Source organism: Eucalyptus grandis, chromosome 10, assembly GCF_016545825.1.
Source record: "Eucalyptus grandis isolate ANBG69807.140 chromosome 10, ASM1654582v1, whole genome shotgun sequence".
NCBI lineage: Eukaryota > Viridiplantae > Streptophyta > Magnoliopsida > Myrtales > Myrtaceae > Eucalyptus > Eucalyptus grandis.
Genome location: NC_052621.1, coordinates 27,372,606 through 27,393,606, shown reverse-complemented (window position 1 = coordinate 27,393,606; position 21,001 = coordinate 27,372,606). Strand labels below are relative to the sequence as shown.

The window sequence follows — 21,001 nt, the reverse complement described above, 5'->3', positions numbered from 1 at the left end:
CACGGACGACAACTTTTTCACTCGTGATGAGTAAGTTCGGCAAAGCATGGGACACCATCGAGGGAAAAAAAAAATGGCTCGCCTAACAATAGTACAGCTGCAGACGCTGCTCAATTTGGTCCCCGGTATATTTGCTTGAACGAGTAACAGTGACTAATTTCATCGCCCATTAAACTATCTCTTCATGCACACCAATGAGTTCTACATATCCAATTCACAAGAAGAGAATCCAAATTCAAATATCACTTGAAACAACAGGGAAGATAATCTTTCAGTCTCGCAAAGGTTGATTTTCATGTGATTCCATTAACACTTTATCATGGAGGACCTCTTCTGCTAGCTTTGTCATCAGTATCTTTACCTCGTGTCCACAATCTCCACTTTCTTCTGCTTACGGTCTTCAAAACATCTTCAGATACACAGATTGCCTCTTTAAACGTATACCGAAGCTCCATGAGAAAAGTAGTTGTGCTTGAGAAGAAAGGTTAAGGATATCTCAAAAATGAAATTATCGACCTCAGGAAACATCTCGTTTCCCCCTCCTCTGCATACATTAATAATCCTCTGTTTGTCCAATCTGAGGCATGGCCAAGCAGATTGCTTAGGATTGTCTTGACAATAAAATTTGATTTCCCACATCACAAGGGAAAAGTAATTTCTTAGACCATATCAAATTTTATGAACAAACTATCTCCGAATTAACACCACTTGAGAAATCTTTGTACAGTAATCCTTTTTTTTTTTTTTCCTACAAAAGTCTCTAAACCCCAAATATAGAATCAAATCATAAGCCTACCAGCGGCATTCTCAATTTGTGCATCAATATGCTTCACTTAGAGTAAGCAAAATTAGGTTCTTCCACTTGTCTCAGACCTCTCGGTCTTGCTGGTTATGATTTCAACTCAGGAACAAGGGGAATTCCAAGTTGCCTGCACATCTAGGGGTCTTCGTATTAGTTAGACATGAGTTCCCTGATGAGCTGCTACCACACTGTTTTAAATCAATTTTAGCAGGGGAATGTTGATTTAAGCTGAACCTTCCTTAAAGTTTCTTGCTTTTACTATATCACACGGATACATCTCTCTCAGGTTGGAACATCAGTTCCCACTACATTTACACACAAACCGTTATCACCTTAAAAAAGATCTATCTAAAGAGAATGGAGGAAATGAAGTCGCACTCAGCACTTTTCCTATAATGTTTAGGAAGCTTCAAAGGAGGAGGAAAACCCATGACCTTTAGGAGAAACAAAAGGTCTTTACCAGGAACATCACAAAATCATCACTAGGCACAAAATTCTGGACAGATCAAATAAGTTCAAGACCAGCACGGTTGCATACTGTTCATTTTTGAAATACCGACAGTGGAAACATGAGATAGATCATGCACGAAGAATGGATTTTCCTAAATTATATCAGTCTTTCCTTACTTTCAATGGGCCTGAAATCAAACATCCTCTTATGAAACTTGATCCAACTTAGTCTCACTTAGCATTTCAACAAACTAGCCATTTTCATTCGTATAGCTGTCCTGGACAGGATGAAAAGCTGATACAAAAGGAGTCATTTCCAGCAGTAGTAATTCAGGGACATTATATATGAGTTTCCTATTGCAAAGGCAGTAACACGATTGCTGCCTCCAAGAATTTCAGATCAAATGACTTGTGAAGATAGATTCACATAATAAAGCGAAAACTAAAAGCAGTTTACACATAAAAGATAATTCAAGCTCAACAGTTATGTTTAATGCAATTATCATCAGGTAAGTTACAAAATATCAAGAACAACTGAAGCATGCTATCCAAAAAGAAAAAAAGAAAAGCAGTTGAGTCTCAAATTAAAATGGAAGCTCAAACTGAATGTTCTAAGAAAACTAAACCACTGCCTGCTCACCTCTCAAATTTGCTGTCATGCTGAAATACAAGTGTTTGTGTCGCTTCCGCTCTTTTTTACATGTCTGTCCTGCTTCTCCCAGTATCATCAAAACTGCTTTCTTTTATTCCTAAAGATCCTATCACGTTTAGTCCAGACATAAAGGAAAGCCAGCACAACCCCCACAGAAAATGAGATTGACCCCCATGGAAGAGGTGGATCCTTAAAGCAAACAAGAGATGCCTCAAGTTCTTGAGATGCTTGATAAACAAGTGAGTGGATGCTGTACAGATCGTGATCAGAGGACCTCAAGTAGTACAAAGCCATCTCGAAATCAAAATGCGACAATGCAGAAACAGCTTTGTCTAGCTTATACTTGAACAAATTCCATCTTTGTATGAATTCGGCATATCGATTAAGTTTAAGAAGATTTCTATCCCCGCCATGCGACATTATGGATTCGAGAACATCGAGAGCACTAGTTATGCTGTAATTCAAAGATGTTAGGAGGACATTTCTCCGTGCTGCATCCTTTTGGACAAATGACAAAGACGAGATCTCCGAGAATGGCCCGAATGGTGTCTGCCCGACACTCCAAGTATAGTCCACCAGAGTGTTATTATGCCTCGAGCTCCATAACAGATGAGTCGGTGAAACTCCCCACATACTCTGCAAGATGGAACCGACTAGAGGCCGATCGAGATCCCTCGTCTGAGTAAAAACATGACGGCCATTGCAACTGTAATCACTCACCGTCTGCGTAACCTTTGTCCTCGCTGCAATCACCATATCCTTAAAAGAAACAGATTGATGATACCGGTCAAGCAACAAGAGAGTGTTTACATCCAAATCAAACACATAGACAGGAAGCACCCTGCCATAATCCTCCTCAGGGAACCCCGCCAACCTCCTAAACTCGTCAGCCGAATCAGTCAGTATCTGATGCAAACGCTTTGAGTCCAGATACTCATTCACGATCAGAGTATAATTATCAAACAAGAACCTGGAAGTGTACGAATTCGTAGCTCTTGAAATCGCGAAAGAACAAATCGGGCAGTCCTTATAGTTCACCGAATACTCCTTAAAGCTCAAAGACTGATCGCCCAGCAACAGCCCGCCATCATTCACCTCATCCCTGAACACCCTCTCGATGTTCTTCCAGTCCAAACCACTCGAATCCCTACTCTCGGTGCTATAAATATGTATAAACTGAACAATCAAGGAGCTCTCGAAGGGGACCGGAATCCGCAGAGAGGGCACGACGAGTACCTGGTACGCGCTCCAGACCAGAGACGCCAGGTCCGAGAGGAGCGCCTTGTGCGACTTGGGACGACCGTGCAGCGCCGCGAGAGGATGGAACTCGCCCCGGGGCAAGACCCCGTCGCCGGACAACCCGGGCCCATAGTCGACCGGCCCCGCCCCCAAATCGATCCAGACGTACCTCTCCCTCCCGGTCCAGATGCTCCCCAGGCATTTCGTGATCCCGGGGGAGGAATCCCCCGGCGTGTAGCCATACGCGTAGGGCTTCTCCTGCTGCCCGAGATCGAGGAAGTAGACGTAGACCCCCTCGACGGGCTTCTCCCTCTCGAAATCCTGCCGGATCAGGCCATCGACGGCGGCGTACGGGACGGAGGTGAGCGGGGAGCGGAGGGAGGAGGGGTTCCGGGCGATCTCGCCGCGGAGGGCGTCGGCGAGGGAGGAGGAGAGGGAGGGAGGGGCGTGGGAGACGTCGAGGTGGAGGGAGTGGCGGAGGGAGAGGCGGTGGGAGGAGGAGGAGGCGAAGGGGGCGATGACGTGGAAGTGGCCGGAGGGGAGGGAGGCGGAGAGGAAGGAGGAGAGGAGGGAGGCGGAGGAGGAAGGGAAGGAGGAGCCGACGAGGCGGACGTGGACGGGGACGGAGAGGGAGAGGGAGGCGAGGGAGTCGGCGAGGCCGGAGAGGAGGTGCGGCGGGGGGGGCCGGCCGGCGAGGGGATGGGCGGAGAGGGCGGAGCGGAGGGAGGAAGGGAGGGAGAGGAAGGAGTCGTTGGTGGCCTGCGGGTCGTGGCGGTACTGGCTGGTCAGGAAGGTGTCGAGGCCGACGATCGGGGCGGCGGCGACGGCGGAGGCGGAGAGGATCGCGAGGAGAGGGAGGAGCCCTAGGGCCGCCGCGGCTCCGGGGGCCATGGGGCGGCGGCGGCGGCGGCGATCGCGATCGGAGTGGAAATGAGAGAGTGCTGGCCGACTGGTCCTTCGTCTGGTCCGTCGATGGAGCTGGAATTGGCCGAGAAGGGGAAGACGAGGAAAGGGGAGGTCAAGACGTCCTTAGCGTTTAAGCCCAACCAAAGGGGGTCCAATTCAAGTCAAGGGGCTTCACATAATAGTCCCCCCTCGCAAAGCACCATAAAGCCTCCATTTATAAAAAAAAAAAAAAAAAAAGTACCGAAAAATCATTTTTAAGAAGGTTATATGACCATTAAAAAAAGAAAAGAAAGAAAGAAGGTTAATGATACAAATAGTTAAGCAAAGTACCGTAAAGCCTCTATAAAAAAAGGACCAAAAAATAATTTTTTTATGACCAAAAAGAAAAAGAAAAGAATGAGGTTAATGATATAAATAGTTCATGAATTTTGACTCAATACATAATACAATTCCCAATATAATCATTAAATTTTAACTCAATATGCGATGTCATCCTTGAATTTTTAATTTGTCCAATGTAGTTCATAAACTTTTAGTTCATGCTCGTCACATAATCAAAAAGCCGTAAAAAAAATCATTTTCAGGTTGGCACCTTATGTTATTTGGCATGGGAATCTAATAGAACGGCACCCTATGAAACATACTTTATATGCTCATCACATAGAAATTATATTGTATCAATCTATCTTTTCTACTATTCGTGTTAGAGCATATGTCGAGTGGGTAATGTGCAATGCGGACAGTTTCAAGACAAACTCTCTACTTACGATCTATCACCTAACTTATATCACCTTAGATGATATGTCCAAAATTCAAAATGCCTCATCCTCTTTTCTTGGAGAAGTAGCAATCATAATTCTACTATAGAGTAATTAGACTATCGTGTATCATCGATGGAGGAAAGACTACATATAGATTGTAACCACGGTAGTTTTTGGACTCTCGTCAATATATAACTATGGACCGATCAAACAACCTCACCCCTCCTCCCTATTGTATTATTAACCTGGTGCTAGCGGGATGCCATGTCAATCTCATGTGTTGATTTTTGTCTTGTAAACATTCGAAAGCTACCAAATTAACAGAGTTATTAAACATTGGATAATGGAAGGTCTTAATTACACAATTTAAATAGTTCACGAGAAAAAAAGAAGTTAGAAATCAAGATGTGTAAATAATAAAAGTTAGAAAACTAAAAAAGCACTTAGCCAATGAAGAATCAGGTCTATAAGAATGTCTAGATACAAATTGTTGTTGGTAATAAAAATATTCTTCATTTGCTAATTATTTCTAACATTATAAGCAATCATTTCTATGCAGTATTTTTTTAAATCAATCATTTTTTTTTTTTTGGAAATAAACGTAGCCTAAAAAGGATTGAACTCGGACTTTGGACTCAGGCCCAAGCAATGGAATTAAATATCATTGCAAGACCAACTAGAATCCACGAAGAGCCCATTGCGGAGATGGGCTTCACTCATTGATGCAAAATACCCCTCTCTAAAAGCCCATATCGTCTCCTCCTCATTCTCTCTTTCATTCTTCCTTATTTCCCTTCAAAGATTTCCTTGCCAATATTTACCTCTTCGCCCAGCTGGCCCAAACCCCCTCCCCCAAACCACACACCAAGAAAAAACCCAAAAAAACCAAAAACAAAAAGTTCATTTTTTCGTCCATGTACTTTCAAGCGTCATATGATCAAATCCATATACTCCGATGATCACATCAGTTGAATATAGTTAAATTGGTCTCACGAGAACCTAACTAAAAAATTGTTGAAATATAAAATGGCTTGATTAGATAAATGCAAAGTCTACAGATTTGATTCGAAAAAAATGAAATTTAGGGATGAAAAACAATAATTTTTGCAAAAGAACGAAACATTCTTCGGCTCTATCATCCAAGAAACAATAAGGAAATATCCAGCTCTTATTATATAGTGAGAAAAAAAATAATTGTCGAGACGAAACATGTGAATATGTACGGTAAGATCTCCAGCTCTTCCGGTAGGTATCGATCGACTCACTAGCGTTCAAGGATTCTGCCCTCCTCGTCGAAACACGGAAGACCGGCATGTTCATGCATTTGGCATCATCATCGTGGATACGACAACATTTCCAATTTCCTAAAAGATCGTACCCATCGATCACGTGGCATCAATGATTCGATGGATCCTTAAAGAGGTCGAAGCTGGAGATCTTCTCGAGAGTCCGGCCGTGATGTTCGAAGGAGAGAGATTTTGTCGTTCCCTTTTTCCGAAGCACCGCATGTGATGATGGTGAACCCAGCAAAACGATAGGGGACAGCTTTCCTTTTTCTTTTTTTTGTATATTTGGGGATTCCCAGGTTATTGATTGCTTGCATTCGTGCATTTATGCCCCACTTTCGACATCGTCTCTGTCTTTCCTCGGAAAAAAATAAAAAAACAAGAAAATTTGAAAGCTCCTTTTTAGGTCTCCAGAAAAAAAAAAAAAAAAAAAAGAATCTCCAAAACGCCGTAATGTAAAAGAATTTCAAAGATTTACGATCGACGGGTGAAATTTACCGACGCTTTCATTGTTTTTGCATTATAAGACATTATAAACTTACTCGCATGCCCTCCTTTCATCCCACGTCATTTGCGCGCATTATGCGCGGCTGAAAAAACCATTTGTTTTTACAAGATTGTAGTATCTCCATTCATCTAAGTTATAGAACACGCATACAAGTGGTCAACAGTCAATGCATTACTTTTTTTTTTTTTTTTTTTCGGTCGTACTTACGCTTTCTACTCTACACTCACTCAGAACTTTTTTTTTCTCTTTGCGGGGTGTGAGTCAAACCCACTCCTGAAACTTACTTGTCTCCACCCCATCCCCCTGAGAATGTGATGATTTGAACTCCTCACCTCCCCCTTCCATGTTGGAAGAGTGGCCACTGGGACGAATCCAGTGGTTCAATGCATTGCTTGAAAATAGGGAAAAAAATGGATTGAAAAAAAGAGGGGGAAAAGAAAGGAAGGAAGGAAGAACCAAGAAATTACAAAAAGGGACGTGGATTATGATGATTGCGCAGGTTGACCCTGAGTAGCTCCGTTGCATGCGCGTTCCTTGCATGCGGGTGCCTATCGTGCTTTAAATGATGCTCGGCATTTCATATCAGGTCTATTGAGGGCACCTTGTTAAACCGCACACCGATAATTTTCCCTTTTTCTTTTTCCGCAGCCGCCACAAAAAATAATAAAATAATAAATCGGAGTATGAAAGTTGTTAAAAACCATAAAGTGATAGATGAAAAGAGATCACGTGAAACCGTGAAATTTGACTAATAAAGAGAGATTACATGAAAACAAGATTTAATTATTGGAGTGGACGCAGGTTCGCAAAAGAGATAATATGGTTCTGATACCATGGTAAAAATCACGTGAATTAAAGAAAGTCATGTTTGGTTCAACTTTCTCAACGGGCTTTCTTGTGAGAAAAATATTAGGTATTTAGCAAGCATTTTTGAAAGCCTATTAATCAAACACCAGCATTGGGAATGCCAAAAGCTCAAAACTGGACCTGCTTTGGGCTTTTAGCATTTTGGAAATATAAGTCCACTTTTACTATTAATCCCTTGATCTTTTTTTTTTTTTTCCAAGCATTCATCTTCCCTGTACCCCAATCGTTGATGGCCAGATCTAGCTACCGGTAGTTGGTCGACTCTTGATCGGCGACGGAGTTTCATCATATTTGACTTTTTTAATAAATAAATAATAAAAGGCATTCGTAAATGTAAGGTTTACCAAACGGTATTTACACTCAAGGCACTTTCCAATGCATTTTAAATGCCAAACACCAAAGCATTTTGGAAAACATTTTTTATCCTAAAGTTATTTACATTTTCCCAAAAGTATTTTTCTCAAAACCGAAACAAAAACGGCGTTGGTACCTATCCAAAATAATATTTGAATACCTTAGCATGATGTATGAACGACGTCATGCTTACGCAATTAGTCCAGAGCAATTACTCTTCAAACGCATCAAAATCCGAAACTAAATGCACCCACAGATATGCTTTCTATTGTTATTTTTTTATTCCTTGTAGTTTTGTCCTTCTCCCTCTTTCTTCTTGCTTCTTTCATGGAGAGTCAACCCACTCTCCACGCAAGTGAGCTTAGTTCGACAGCTCAACATGAAAAGGAAATAGGTAGTGACTACTAATTTAAGGTTTCATTAAATTAGCAGTTTCAATGGTCGGTCATTTATCAACAACATCAACTCTTGGAAAAAGTTGAAATGATATGACTTATGATACCGAATCTGAGCAAAGATGGTAATACACAACTCTGGATAACTGGAGAATCGAAAGAGATGCTAGTATAATGTTGGACCTTTTCCCGTTATAGAATCCAAAAAAGGTTGTATCAGAACTTTGACCTGTTGACAGAGTCGATTGGCATCTCGACGTCAACTCGTCACATCTCGAGATTGAAAAGGTTCCTATGGATTTGTTTATTCGCCAATCAACATGAAACGTGAGTAAAAATTATTATTCTAGATTTCGTTATCGTATGAATTACGTTAGCCTCAAGCACATCAGGGCATATTTTCAGGTAGATACCAAATTCAAAGGTTCCACTCAAAATATAGTATGAATACAAGGGTTTATACAGTCGAAGGTGGATTCTGTCCGCCACACAATTAGGAGACCTTGAAATCTTCACACGCACGAATAAAATTGGTTGAATTGAGCGATTAAGGACTTAATGTTCAGTAAGATGGAACTATTTGAGCAGATCGGAGATCCAAGTTGCGTACATAATTGGAAAGAAATCCCTATGCACAACAAGTGAGAACCATCTTAATCTTATAGCTAGATCGAAATGTTTAAAATACATGGCCCAAAAGCTTCCGCTAGTCCTCGCAGTGGTCTCGGCCCTTCGACAGCGGTGGCGCCATCGCTTGTCACCACCTTGCAAGGGTTGGCCGGCCCTCAAATTGTTGTGGCGGTGGTAGAGAAGTCGACACTTTTGGTTAGCTGCCTAGCTCAGTGGATTATCGTAACCCTCAATTTCAAGGCGTTTGTTGTTATATTAACGCGGAAACGACAAGATCTTGTAAATTAAATGAATGCAAAGATATGAGAGAAATAAATAAGGAATAATAGAACACCGAAAATTTATTTACGTGATTTTATTCGAGTATCGGTACTGATATTTACGGAGAGAGTCAGCAGAATATAATATACTATAATCAAATAATCAAAGTTACAATCGCTCAAATGCTTTAGTGTTTCTCATATCTAAATCTAAGTTCAAGCTCAAAGTATTTACAAATAAATAATTCAATTGAATGTAAAATTCACGGTACAAAACACCGGTATTCATGTCCAAAACAAAACGCTCCACGTACGCAAAAAAACAAAAACTCGTTTACAACTTCGCGTTCATTGTGCGGCGCTCAACGAGAAACCTTTTTCGACTGTTCGGCAATATATATAAATATATATATATATATATATATATATATATATAAATATATATATCGTCGAAGAGTCCTCCTTCTGCACGCACCTTTCGGAGGAGTCCAAGTTTAGCTTCTGCAAGAGATAGAAATAAAAGCAATCCTTTGCTCTTGCACTCTTTTACAATTACTTTTTTACCCCCCACAAAATAATATGTGTATAAATTGTAGAATACGTGAGCACATCTTTTATCTCGTAGCGTCGAATATTTTACCTCTTTTTGAAGACTTCTTCTACCGTCCAAGACTTAAAGAGCGCACTTCTTGATCGGTCCGACTTTGCATATTTTCGAGATTTCCTTTTGCTTTAACAAGCCGATCGATATTCATATGTAATTTAAACTCGAGATATAATTTAATACTAATTCTTCCCAATAACTTGATGTTTGAAACCAAATTATAGTAATGATTATCCATGCTACTTTTCTAACGTCTCAATAGGCGCTCAATATTAATTGTGCTAAAGCAAAGGTTGAGCTTTGTTAAAGGACTAGATTTAGTCATCATATCTGCTAGGTTTCTTCCGTAACAATTTTTTTTATGATAACAATACCTTTCACTAAAACATCTTGGATGAAGTGATACTTAACATTGATATACTTTGTTCGCTTGTGATAAATTGAGTTGTAGGTCATATATATCACACATTAGTTATCACGATGTATATCAACACTTTTCTATTCTAGCCTAAAATCTAAGAGCAAATTTCATATAAATGTTAGTGACATATACTCTACATCAGTCAAATACAAGGCAACATTCAAGGCAACATAATCATGTTATGACGTTTTTCAACTTATTGCACCACATACTAGTGTAAATATGTACCTTGCTAAAAACCTGCAATCATCCAAATCACCCATGTAATCCAAATCTACAAAACTAGTGGTTTCATTGCTTTTGCTATCTCTCCGGTATACTATACTTATGTCTATTGTTCCCTTCAAATATACGATAATTCACTTCATAGTTTTTTAATGAGTTTTATTAGGACACTTCATATAGTGGCTAACTATGTAAAATGTATACCATAACATACATAATATTATCCACAGCATTAGAATAAAAGACATGGGACATATACTCCTCCTCCTCCTTAATCTATGGTAATAGCTTATCTAAAGATATATTTATAGACTTTGCAAACTACATATTAAAATGTGTCACAATCTTCTCAATATGGACGACGTCATGCTTACGCAATTAATTCAGAGCGTTTACTTCTTCAAATGCATCGAAATCCAAAACTGAATGCACCCACAGTTATGTTTTCTTTTCCTTGTAGTTTTCTTCTTCTCCTTCTTTCTTCTTCAGTGGATGCATCGGGAATCGGCATCATTACGCGATTAGAGTCCACCCACGCGCCACACACGTGAGCTAAGTTTTTCCTTTTTTGGTCAAAAAACGTGAGCTTAGTTCGACAGCTAAGCATGAAAATGAAATGGGTAGTGACTACTAATTAAGTTTCATTAGGTTAGCTGTTTCAATGCTCGGGGCACTTGTCAACAAGACCCGATCTTCAAAAAGGTCCGAGCGATGGGACTTATTATATTGAATCCAGACAAAACGGTAATATATAATTTAAAATGACTGAAGAACTGAAAGAGATGCTAGTATAATATTGGGTCTCCCCCTCTCGTGGGATTAGAAAAATATTTTATCGAAACCTCGACCTATCAATGGAGTCGTTTGGCAACTCGATGTCGACTCATCATAGTTTTGGGGTGAAAAGGTTTTCAAGGATTCAATCATTCGCCGATTAGAGTGGCACGTGAGTAAAATTACTATTCTAGATCTCATTATTGTATGAATCACGTGAGCCTCAAGCATATTCGGGCAAATTTTTGGGGTAGTGCCAAATTCAAAAGTTCTGCTTATAATAGTATAAAGAGGGGATTTATGTAGTTTTAGGCAGATTTTGTCAAACCATCCGACACATAATTATGAGACCTAGACACGAATCAAATTGGTTAGACTAAGCGATTAAAGACCTAATGTTCAATAAGATGGAACTAGGTTGAGCAAGTCGAAGATGCGAGTTGCATACATAATTGGAGAGAATCACTATGCAAAACAAGTGAGAACCATCCGAATCTAATAGCTAGACGAAACACGTGAAAAACGGCCCAAGCTTCCGCTAGTCTTCACCGTGGTCTGGTCGAGGGCATTTGGTCATTGCGCAGCAATGGCACCACCCCTTGCCACCCCGCACGAGGGTGGTTGGCCAGCCCTCAAATTGTCGTGGCGGCGGACAGGTTAATACTTCTGGTTAGCTGCCTAGCTTGGGGAATTATGGGACCCTCAATTTCAAGGCGTTGATGCTGATCCAGAGTGCACCCTAGAATCCGATGTCCTTTTCAATGCCTTTAGAAGCAAGTCCAGAAGAGAGAAATATGGAAAGATCAAAACGGTTTTTCTTCAAACTTCTTGTGAAAAATAACGCTCAAAAAAGGGATAAATGCATCTGAATTTCTAAAATGCATCGTGGAATTACAGTCGAGGCTCTAAAACTCGTTCATTGGTGCAATCGAGTACTTCCGTTACTGATAAGTTATCCAATTTGCAGCCCGCTTTATTAAGATATCAGAGACGGGGCTGCGTAAAAACTCAAATTCGATTTTGTCATTAAGCTCTCTTGTATTGGCTTCATCAGATTTCACCATATTCATGTACTTTCTAAGCAACAAGCATTTTCAAGAAGCGCGGGAACTCAATCTCGACGCGCGAATTACCGATCCATCGAGGGCAGTTACCACGAGGATTTCGTTCCTCGCGAGTAATCCGGTGATCTCGACATCTTATGTCCTGTCTTTCATCAAATCAAGAGGTTGAATTTTAGCCCCGATGCTCGAAACCCGGCTCGGATATCTTAGAGCAACGAATCGGGCGTGTTTCGTGAAACCGAAGCGTCCTCCCATAGTTTCATCTTCACGGAGTTGCATAAAAACAAAAAATCCACGGATAACGCCTCGAATTTTCAAGTGAGGGGTTTTGAATTCAAGAGCACGCAAAGAGATCAGCATAGGTGGAGGATATCAAATCGAACCGAGCTCGTATGTGAAAGCGCTTGCATCGATCAGCTGGCGAGCCTAATCGAGTCGGGGACGGCTCTAATTTAATTCGTGTTTGACTAGATATTCGTATGTTTACGAGTATAGGAGTCTTCCGAAATGATCTCGTGACCCCGAAAGTCAGGAGATCGAGATTGGACCGAAGAAATTGACCGACACTTTACTTTGGTTTTGCTAGAGAGCTCTATCCAATTTCACTCGACCGGCCCTCGAGCTTAGCCATTTGCAGCCTTTTTTACAGGCTTGACTCGGGCAAAGTCGGGCGCTAATCGAGTTAATTATGTTTTGCGGACTTGACTTGTACGTACCAACTCTGCATGAGATGACCTGCTTGATATTATTCAAACGCACGGGCTTCTAAAAGAGGGGCATGGAATTCAAACACGAGCCAAGAATTAGCACCGGTGAAGGTAATTTAAAAGAAAGCGCTTGCGTCGATCGGCTCGGGAGCGTAATCGAGTGACGGACCGAGTCCTCCGTGTGTTTACGAGTGCAGGAGTCTTCTGAAATGATAGCGTGGCCTCAAAAGTCTGAGATCGAGATTGGACTTGAAAAATTGACCAACTGCTTTACTTTTGGTTTTGCTAGACTCGAAGAGCTCGTTCTAATTTCATTTGACCGGCACTCGATCTCAACCGGATGCAGCGTTTCTACGAGCTTGACTTGGGCTAAGTTCCATGAAATTCGAGTTGATTATGCCAAAAAAAAGAAAAAAAAAGAAGAAGATTATATCTTTTGAGATTGAGTGCAAACTTAAGGTGTACTGAAGTCAAATTACTCACGTAATCATGGTGATAACCTCTCTCTCTACGCTGACACCCTTTTCATTACCAACCGCTCTTTTCAAGTCAAATGGCTATAAATTAATCAGGCACCCCCAAGACCTAAGAATTGGGTTAGGCTCTGTATGGTGGATACTAATTAAATTCAAGTTTTAGCAATGGCCCTAATTCAACCAAGTTGGGATTTTCTCGTGACCTTTTCTTAGAGTACTTTCACTTAACAAGACAGCACCAACTTGCAAGTCACGGGACAAATGCTGAGTGAGAGTTAAATTTTCACGGGAAATTGTCCAGAAAGTACTAAATTTATTATATGGTGGCTAATCTTTTCGTTAATATTTCAATTGTGTTAATTCAATCCTAAATATATATATATATATGTGTGTGTGTGTGTGTGTGTGTGTGCACCGTCATATGTTGGCACAACTTATGTTGGTATGGCTAGTATTGATGTTGACGATTTTTGTAATTTTTTTAAATTTTCTTATTTTTTCGCTTTCTTTTAGTTTTTCATTTTTCAAATGTTTAAAATTAAATTGACTAAATTATAAAGTTTGAGACTAAATTGGCCATCGTATAATATATTGAGAACTTTTTGGACAACGATCGTCTGTATTGCTTACAAACCTAAACAAGCAAAAGAATATCTGCATCGCCTGCGAACATGCTTGGACATAAAGTATTATTGATAATAAAAATATTTTTTTATTAACTAATTATTTTAGACAATTATTTTCTAAAAAAAAATTATAAATAATTTATTTTTGGCTAAACAAATGGAGCCTAAGGATGTCATTTAGTCAATATTTAATATATTAGCATAACTTTTTTTTTTTGTCGGTCTACTCTAATCTCACCTTAACACTCACTCTCAGATTTTTGCTTTGTCTCCTTACAGGGCATGCCTACTCCTAAAATAAAATTGTCCCCATCCCAATCCCTCCTAAGAAGGTGGAGATTCCCTTTTCCTTCCAAGTTGGAAGGGTGGCCACTAGAGCGAACCCCCAGTGATTTATTAGCATACTAATTAAACGTAGTAAATTTATTAAAATTTGTAATTGTTAGGTAATGCAGTTAAGTAAATGTCATGTCGATTAGTAGGTAACAATGTCTAGTCCTGCAATTTGTCATTATCAGGCATGCTTCAATGTAGTCGGGTGAATTTTTAACAAATTTGTTTAGGTATAACCCTTGTCAAACGGTCCCCTACGTTGATAACTTGAACCTTGCTAAATTGAAATGATTAAATCGTTTTCAAATTGTTCGGCATCTGGGAATGAATTTGAAGAACATGGAGAACAATGATTCTATATCATCTCCAGTTCATAAGATTCAGAAAAGCTTCACCATATTAATATGAATTCTACTCATGAATGATATAATATTTAAATATTAGACTACGCATTTATCTAACCGTTTAGTTTTTTAGAGTAGTTGGTTATAATTTTATAAAATCTCACATGATATCTAAGCCGGTTGATATTGATATATATATAGGAGAGAGACAAGTTCTTTAATTTTTCTTTTTCATGCATGCTTTTAATTAATAACGGAATAATTGTTCTTTTCCTATTGAATGCAAATCCGAAAGCTATTTTTTTTTTCAGTTAGGTGATGCCAGCAGTGATGCAATTTTTTTTTTTTTAAATAAGGAAGATATCCGTTGCATTTGGAAGGAAAAATAAAGAAAAGAAAAGAAAAGAAGACATCAAAATTGCGGAAGAACATATTTTAATCTTATCATATTGTATTCCAAATTATCATATAATAATATTTTTACAGGAGTTGGTAAAAAAAAAGTGGAAATGCAGAGGCCCACGTGTATGAATTAGAATGACCCTCGAATTAACAATTTTTTTAATATCCACTGAGTACGTAATCGATGAGTAAGTTCTTGATTAAATTACTGTTTCCCAAAATTTAGATGCTCTCATCAATGCATTGCTAAAAAATTATATTATCTCCCCATTACGATGGTCGATTCGGAATTCTCAAGGCAATCTCACGCAAAGAACGAATAAGAGAGAGAGAGAAAAAATAATTACAAAATGATTTATTGAATAAAAAAGTGTGAACTGCTCTCTTAGGTATAGATGATCGGTCACGAGTTGGACCTATTTTACTCTAAAATTGGGAGCTAGATAAGTCGATCTTGATTCAGTTCCCATATTGGTCTGATCTAAATTAGGGTTTTGGTAAGTTTTTTTTTCTTTACTCTTTAAAAGAAAATGAAAAAATATATATTAATTCAATTTAGGTAATTTGGTTCTATACTTGGAATTGAAAATCGCCCAAAATTAATTAGGTTGGTCCAAGCTTGTTCTCATGCACATCCCTACTCTTAGAGAGAGAAATAGATCCATCTCTGTAATTTCCTTTTTTCATATAGCTAATGTCACATGCCATCGGATCCACATGGTAATTTGTGCATCGCCTTAATCAGCAAGCCGTTGCATTTGGCAAAACTGTCGAAATTGCTAGTTACAAATGAAGAAAGAATGCGATTGCACGATCCTAAACGAAATTTAAAGACCTTGACTGCACAATTCAAGCAAAGCAGATTGTAGATTTTACGACTAAACAAAAATATTTGACGACCCAATTTATGCACATCTGGCTAAAAGCTAGTTGCCAAAAAGTGGCTTTGAGCGGGCTCAAAAATAGAATATGTGCCAAAAAATCAAGAGTGTGGCTCCTAAGTTCAAGACAACACTCCACATTTGTTATGACTTAGCTATTAGCTCGTAAATTGTGGTAATATTGGAAGAGTGACAAGATCATCCATAACCCAAACCTTCACTTTTAAACATGCAAATGAGGGTTTCAACAATCACCCTTTTTACTAATAAATTCTTTCCTAATTTCAACCAAACATTATCATCATTAAATCCACTTCCCTTACTATTTTTGTTTTCACTTTGGAATTCAAATCAAACACGTACCTATCATCCAATCAGTAAACTAATATGAATCACATTTCTAAATGTCGATCTGGCTTCATTTGACCAATGAAATTAATGTAAATCCAACTGTCAAAGTCGAACCGCCGATAATATCAGCCCGTTCGATCGCCATATCTGTGGGCGTTATCGTATGTATTCTTACCAGAGATTCGACAAAAATGCACTAGGATTCAAGATTTTCAAAATGATAAATTACCGAAAATCCCGAACTTATAAAAATTCAAAAAGATTAGAGGGGAAGCAAAAGACATTAAGAGGGATATTTAAAAAAAAAAAAAAAAAAACAGGGGAAAAGACGAAGAGAAAGAAAGATTTTGACCAACAAAAATCCGCCACTGGAACAGCCCACAGGAAAGCCAAAGCAACGGCCCCTGGTTTTGCCTCCTTCCCTGAATCCTGCCCTCTGCTTCTCTCTCTTTCTCTCTCTTCCTCTTCCTCTGTTTCGGCCTTCTTTATATCTTCCTCGAATTCCTCCGGTCGCCATCATTCGCAGCTTCGCACGGGACCGGGGCGGGGGGTGTGCGCCATTCCTCGCATCTCTGTCGAGCGTGCGCCGTTTCGTGCGTCCCCCTGCTGTTCTCGTTTCGGTCCCAGTTTAGACAAACCAACGCCCCCTGACGGAAGTCACTTCCGTTGGCGCTTTCCCCTGTCCTTGCTCGTGTGAATTCAAATCCTCCCGTCATTGCCCGCGTCGAAATTCTTCATCTTGGAGCTTCTTGCACTGTACCCATCTTCCCCATCTTCCGTTTGACCAAGTAACGGCAATATAAACCGATCCGCCGGCCGGCTATGGCGATTCCGCAGATACCCACGACCTGTTCTGCTTCGCCCTTCGTCTTGTTTGAGTCGGTGGAGGGAGTTCGGCCGATGCCCATGTAGAGAATCCGATAGCATTGGATTGGTTAATGGGGGGTTACAATGACACCCGTTGATTGAACAAGTTAAAAAAAGAGGAGTGTTGTGAATTCGACGGACACCACGACCTCGAATAGCAGGTCCAGGAGGAACCGGCGGCGTCAGAGGGAGGCGGTTGCGATGCCGACGACGTCGCCGGTTCAGCGGCTATTCGACACGTGCAAGGAGGTATTCGCCGCGGGCGGGGCCGGCATCGTGCCTCCGCCGGAGGATGTCGAGCGTGTCAAGGCCGCTTTAGGTACGTATGGTGGTGAATAATGGGCAAGCGTCGCTTTTGCGATTGGGAGTTTGTGATTGCATACAGTGACGCGGTCATGGAATTTGGATATTGTTTGTTTTTTAGCTTCCTCCAGATTTTTTTTTTTTTTTTTTTTTTATGGGGGTAACCAAAATGGGAATGCTTTGGCCTCGACTTGTTGATGTTATATTACTATTATTGGATTTGTCACGATTAATGCATCCTAAACATGATGATTATCTTTTGCTTATGATGGTTGTCTCAAGTCATGTGAAATCAATAGTTATTCAATTATAGCACAAGACTTCAAACAATGTAAGCTAGAATGGATGTTCTTTTTCTCCCGCTTGCATTAGAAAATGTTTATTTCCCCTGGGATGGGTCTCATAACTTGTACTTGTAAAGTACTCGTGATGTCCTGACTACTGCAAAGTTCCTTTTTGGGGGGGTTGTGAGGGAAGGGGACTTCGTCCGATCTCGGTTTATGGTATGATGTCCTGGGCATAGCCAACGACAGTGTAGGCAATGTACGAATGTTTGTGTCCTTTTATAGGATTCCACAAATGGGGGGTTACACTGTTACTTGATGACTGATTTTGCAGTTGATGCGGTCCGGTGTAAGGAGTCTGGATTATAATTCTATCCTTCGTTACTTACAGATGGGCGCAGATAGTTTATTAAATGCTCGATGTTGCGCTGAAGCTATGTTTTTGAATAATATACAGCAAGTGCCCTCTTGTGCTTGCTGTGCTGGAAGCAAGTTGATGTCCTTGAGTACATTTTTTTTCTTCTTTTTATGTAGATGAAATGGTGGTCATTATTCTATGGTTTGACTCTGCATCAAGTTGCCAACTTTTAAGGTTGATACAGTTTAATGATTTTGAACAGTGACTTTGCATTTGGCTTTGCTCTATGGTTTAGCAGCGCGGTACTAATGAAAGAGCGGCAATTATACACGCACTCAACCGTCGAGAACTTTAGTATATAGTTGTCAGTTGTCATAGATGGCTACTCTTCCGTGCTTTTACCTTTTCTTACAAAAACTGATAAGCTCAGTAACAACTGTTAGCATTAAAGCTGCAAGATATGTGGACGTAGGTTTGTTCAAAGTGAATTATCCTCTTGGATGAAAAAGTTAGATGCATGATCTTACTTCCATCCATTGAATAGACATTCGTGGTAGTCACTGGTGTTTGTTTCCGTAAATGCTTTTAAGTCTTGATTCATTAGCGCACAGTTTGTGCTAGCAACTTATCTCAGCTAGATCCTCATGAGTTTCTGCAATTGATTTTCGGCAGATGGCATGCAACTGGACGATGTGGGCCTTAGGCCTGACACGCCATACTTTCACATAATGGCAGCAGAAAGGTCACCAATTGTAGCACGCCTGCGTCTCCATGAATGCGATAAATTTTCGGTATGTTGGCTTCTTCTCAGGCCTGCCCTAATGATGATGCCAAGCCACATTAGATGGTTTTACTGCACTAATGGAACAATAATTATTTACATCATGCAGATAGTGATCTTCTGCTTGCCAGCATCCAGTGTGATTCCTCTACATAACCACCCTGGAATGACGGTTTTCAGCAAGCTTTTATATGGAACAATGCACATCAAATCATATGATTGGATGGCTGATGGCGCCAGTGGCACAGCTGTTCTCAGTAATCCTCAAAGTAAGTCGCTTCTATAAAATCTGCTCGAGCATTTTCAATAAAGACAACCTAAACTGGGGGTGTTAGAAGTAGGAGAATAGTTATCATGAATGCGGAGATGTTTATGAAAAATTTAATACATTGAAAAAGTAAAATAAAGAAGAGCACAGGAGTTTCAAACAAAGCAAAGAAAGACCTCGATTTGCCAGTCTCTAGTCATTTTATGCAGTTTATCTCTTGAAATCAAATCATGAGGTGAAAATTAGTGCTGCTGACCTAGTGAAATGAATGTCCTTTTTTCTTTTCTTCTCCTCTGTAAAGAAGAAGGTAAGAGTGCCAAAAATATCTCTTTGTCGGATAAGGCTTAGTTTGTTGTTATTATATGTTGAGCAAAAAACTTAAGAGCGCTAAAAAACTTGTCATTTTGACAATTAGTGCAGAACGTGCATCACTTTTGGCTTGTTGGCTAGGAGAAGTTGGCTAGCAAGTTACTTTGGTTTTTGATAACACAGCCTCGATTCTCACTTTTCCAAAGGGTCATATGGAGTACCATGCACTTGTATAGCTATTGTATATTAGGAGCTGATATAGCAGACTCTTATAGAGTACTCGCTATAGCCCCTTGCTCGCTCACAATCTGCTACATTACCTTGTGAGGCGCATTGCTTTGTGAACCAGTAATACTAGTCCCAGTGTACTCTATCCATTGAGACTTCTCTACCTGGAACGAGTAATAATTGTCGATCGCGCAAAGATCATGCATTAGAGGGGCAGGATAACTATATAAAACATGTCAAATGACAACTCATTAGCCAGCTTTTTATTTTTTTTTTTTTTTTTTTTTTTTTTTTGGTAAGGGTAAGCTTTTTATTATGTTTCTTGTTGCAGAAAACAACAAAAGGCTCTCTTGCGCAATCCAAGTTTTTTATTTTTTTTTATTTTTTTGGCCTTGTATAGGCACGCAGCTTGCTTCGATTAGCAGCTCGTTAAATGTGAAACAAGGGCTTTTTGTTCCTCCTGTGTGAAGCAAAATCTTTGAATTTCTCGTTATGCAGTCCATCCTAGTGGGGCTCGCTTGGCAAAGGTCAAGGTCAACTCCGAGTTCACCGCTCCGTGTGAAACGTCCATTCTGTATCCAGCCAACGGAGGCAACATGCACTGCTTCACCGCTGTCACAGCTTGCGCAGTTCTCGATGTGTTAGGCCCACCCTACTCCGACTCTGAAGGCCGACACTGTACCTACTACCGCGACTTCCCGTTCACCAGCTTCTCAGGTTTCCACACTTGTCCCCCTTCTGTTTCCTTTCATTCAAGTTCCCCCTCGATTCTTTTCACGGTTTTTGCGGGAGTTGGTTTAAAGAATAAGAAATTCGCCTTGTGAGAATGCAGTTGATGGAGCATCATCATCATCATCATCATCAGTGCCAGAAGAAGAGAGAGAAGGTTATGCATGGCTTCAGGAGAAACCGGAGGATTTTACTGTGGTGAGAGTTCCTTACGAAGGCCCGAGAATTAGAACAGACAATTAAATCCAACACCAACCCTTGGCTTGGCCAGATCTTCTCACGTTAGACATTCCTGCTGCTATTTCTTGCAGCCATTCAGCTTTTGTTCTTGGTTTCTTTTTTTTCTCTTTTTTTTGTCTCTCCCTCCCTCCCCGCTTTCTTCTTTCCTTCTTTTTGCGGGACATGAGGCACCAGAGGGCCTTTTCGGGTTTCACAGTTAGATGTACATACTCCCAAAGGAAAAATTAGAGCCAAAAGGACGTCTTTTGAAATTGGGTGGTGTAACTTTGGTTGTTGAATGCGAAGAAATGCTATAAATGGTTCAGTCTTTTTACTC

The 21,001-nt window shown here is 40.2% G+C and overlaps 2 protein-coding genes across 3 annotated transcripts; one reads left to right on the top strand and one right to left on the bottom strand.

The window, feature by feature from the left end:
* Positions 1 to 128: 128 nt before the first annotated feature.
* Positions 129 to 4,190, bottom strand: LOC104423879. 2 transcript variants are annotated; one of them, XM_039303624.1, is made up of 2 exons: positions 1,893 to 4,190; positions 129 to 430 (listed from the first exon to the last, which is right to left on the bottom strand). In XM_039303624.1, exon 1 carries the CDS (start codon positions 4,032 to 4,034, stop codon positions 1,980 to 1,982), a length of 2,055 nt encoding a protein of 684 aa, XP_039159558.1. In that variant the 5' UTR covers positions 4,035 to 4,190; the 3' UTR covers positions 129 to 430; positions 1,893 to 1,979. The 2 variants fall into 2 exon arrangements, with proteins under 2 accessions (XP_039159558.1, XP_039159559.1); XM_039303625.1 differs by lacking the exon at positions 129 to 430 and adding an exon at positions 448 to 577.
* Positions 4,191 to 16,721: 12,531 nt separating this feature from the next.
* On the top strand, positions 16,722 to 21,001 carry LOC104422550 (plant cysteine oxidase 2). Its single transcript, XM_010034912.3, has 5 exons — positions 16,722 to 17,504; positions 18,803 to 18,921; positions 19,021 to 19,180; positions 20,215 to 20,433; positions 20,549 to 21,001. The coding sequence occupies exons 1-5, from the start codon at positions 17,387 to 17,389 to the stop codon at positions 20,686 to 20,688; spliced, it is 756 nt and encodes a 251-aa protein (XP_010033214.2). The 5' UTR covers positions 16,722 to 17,386; the 3' UTR covers positions 20,689 to 21,001.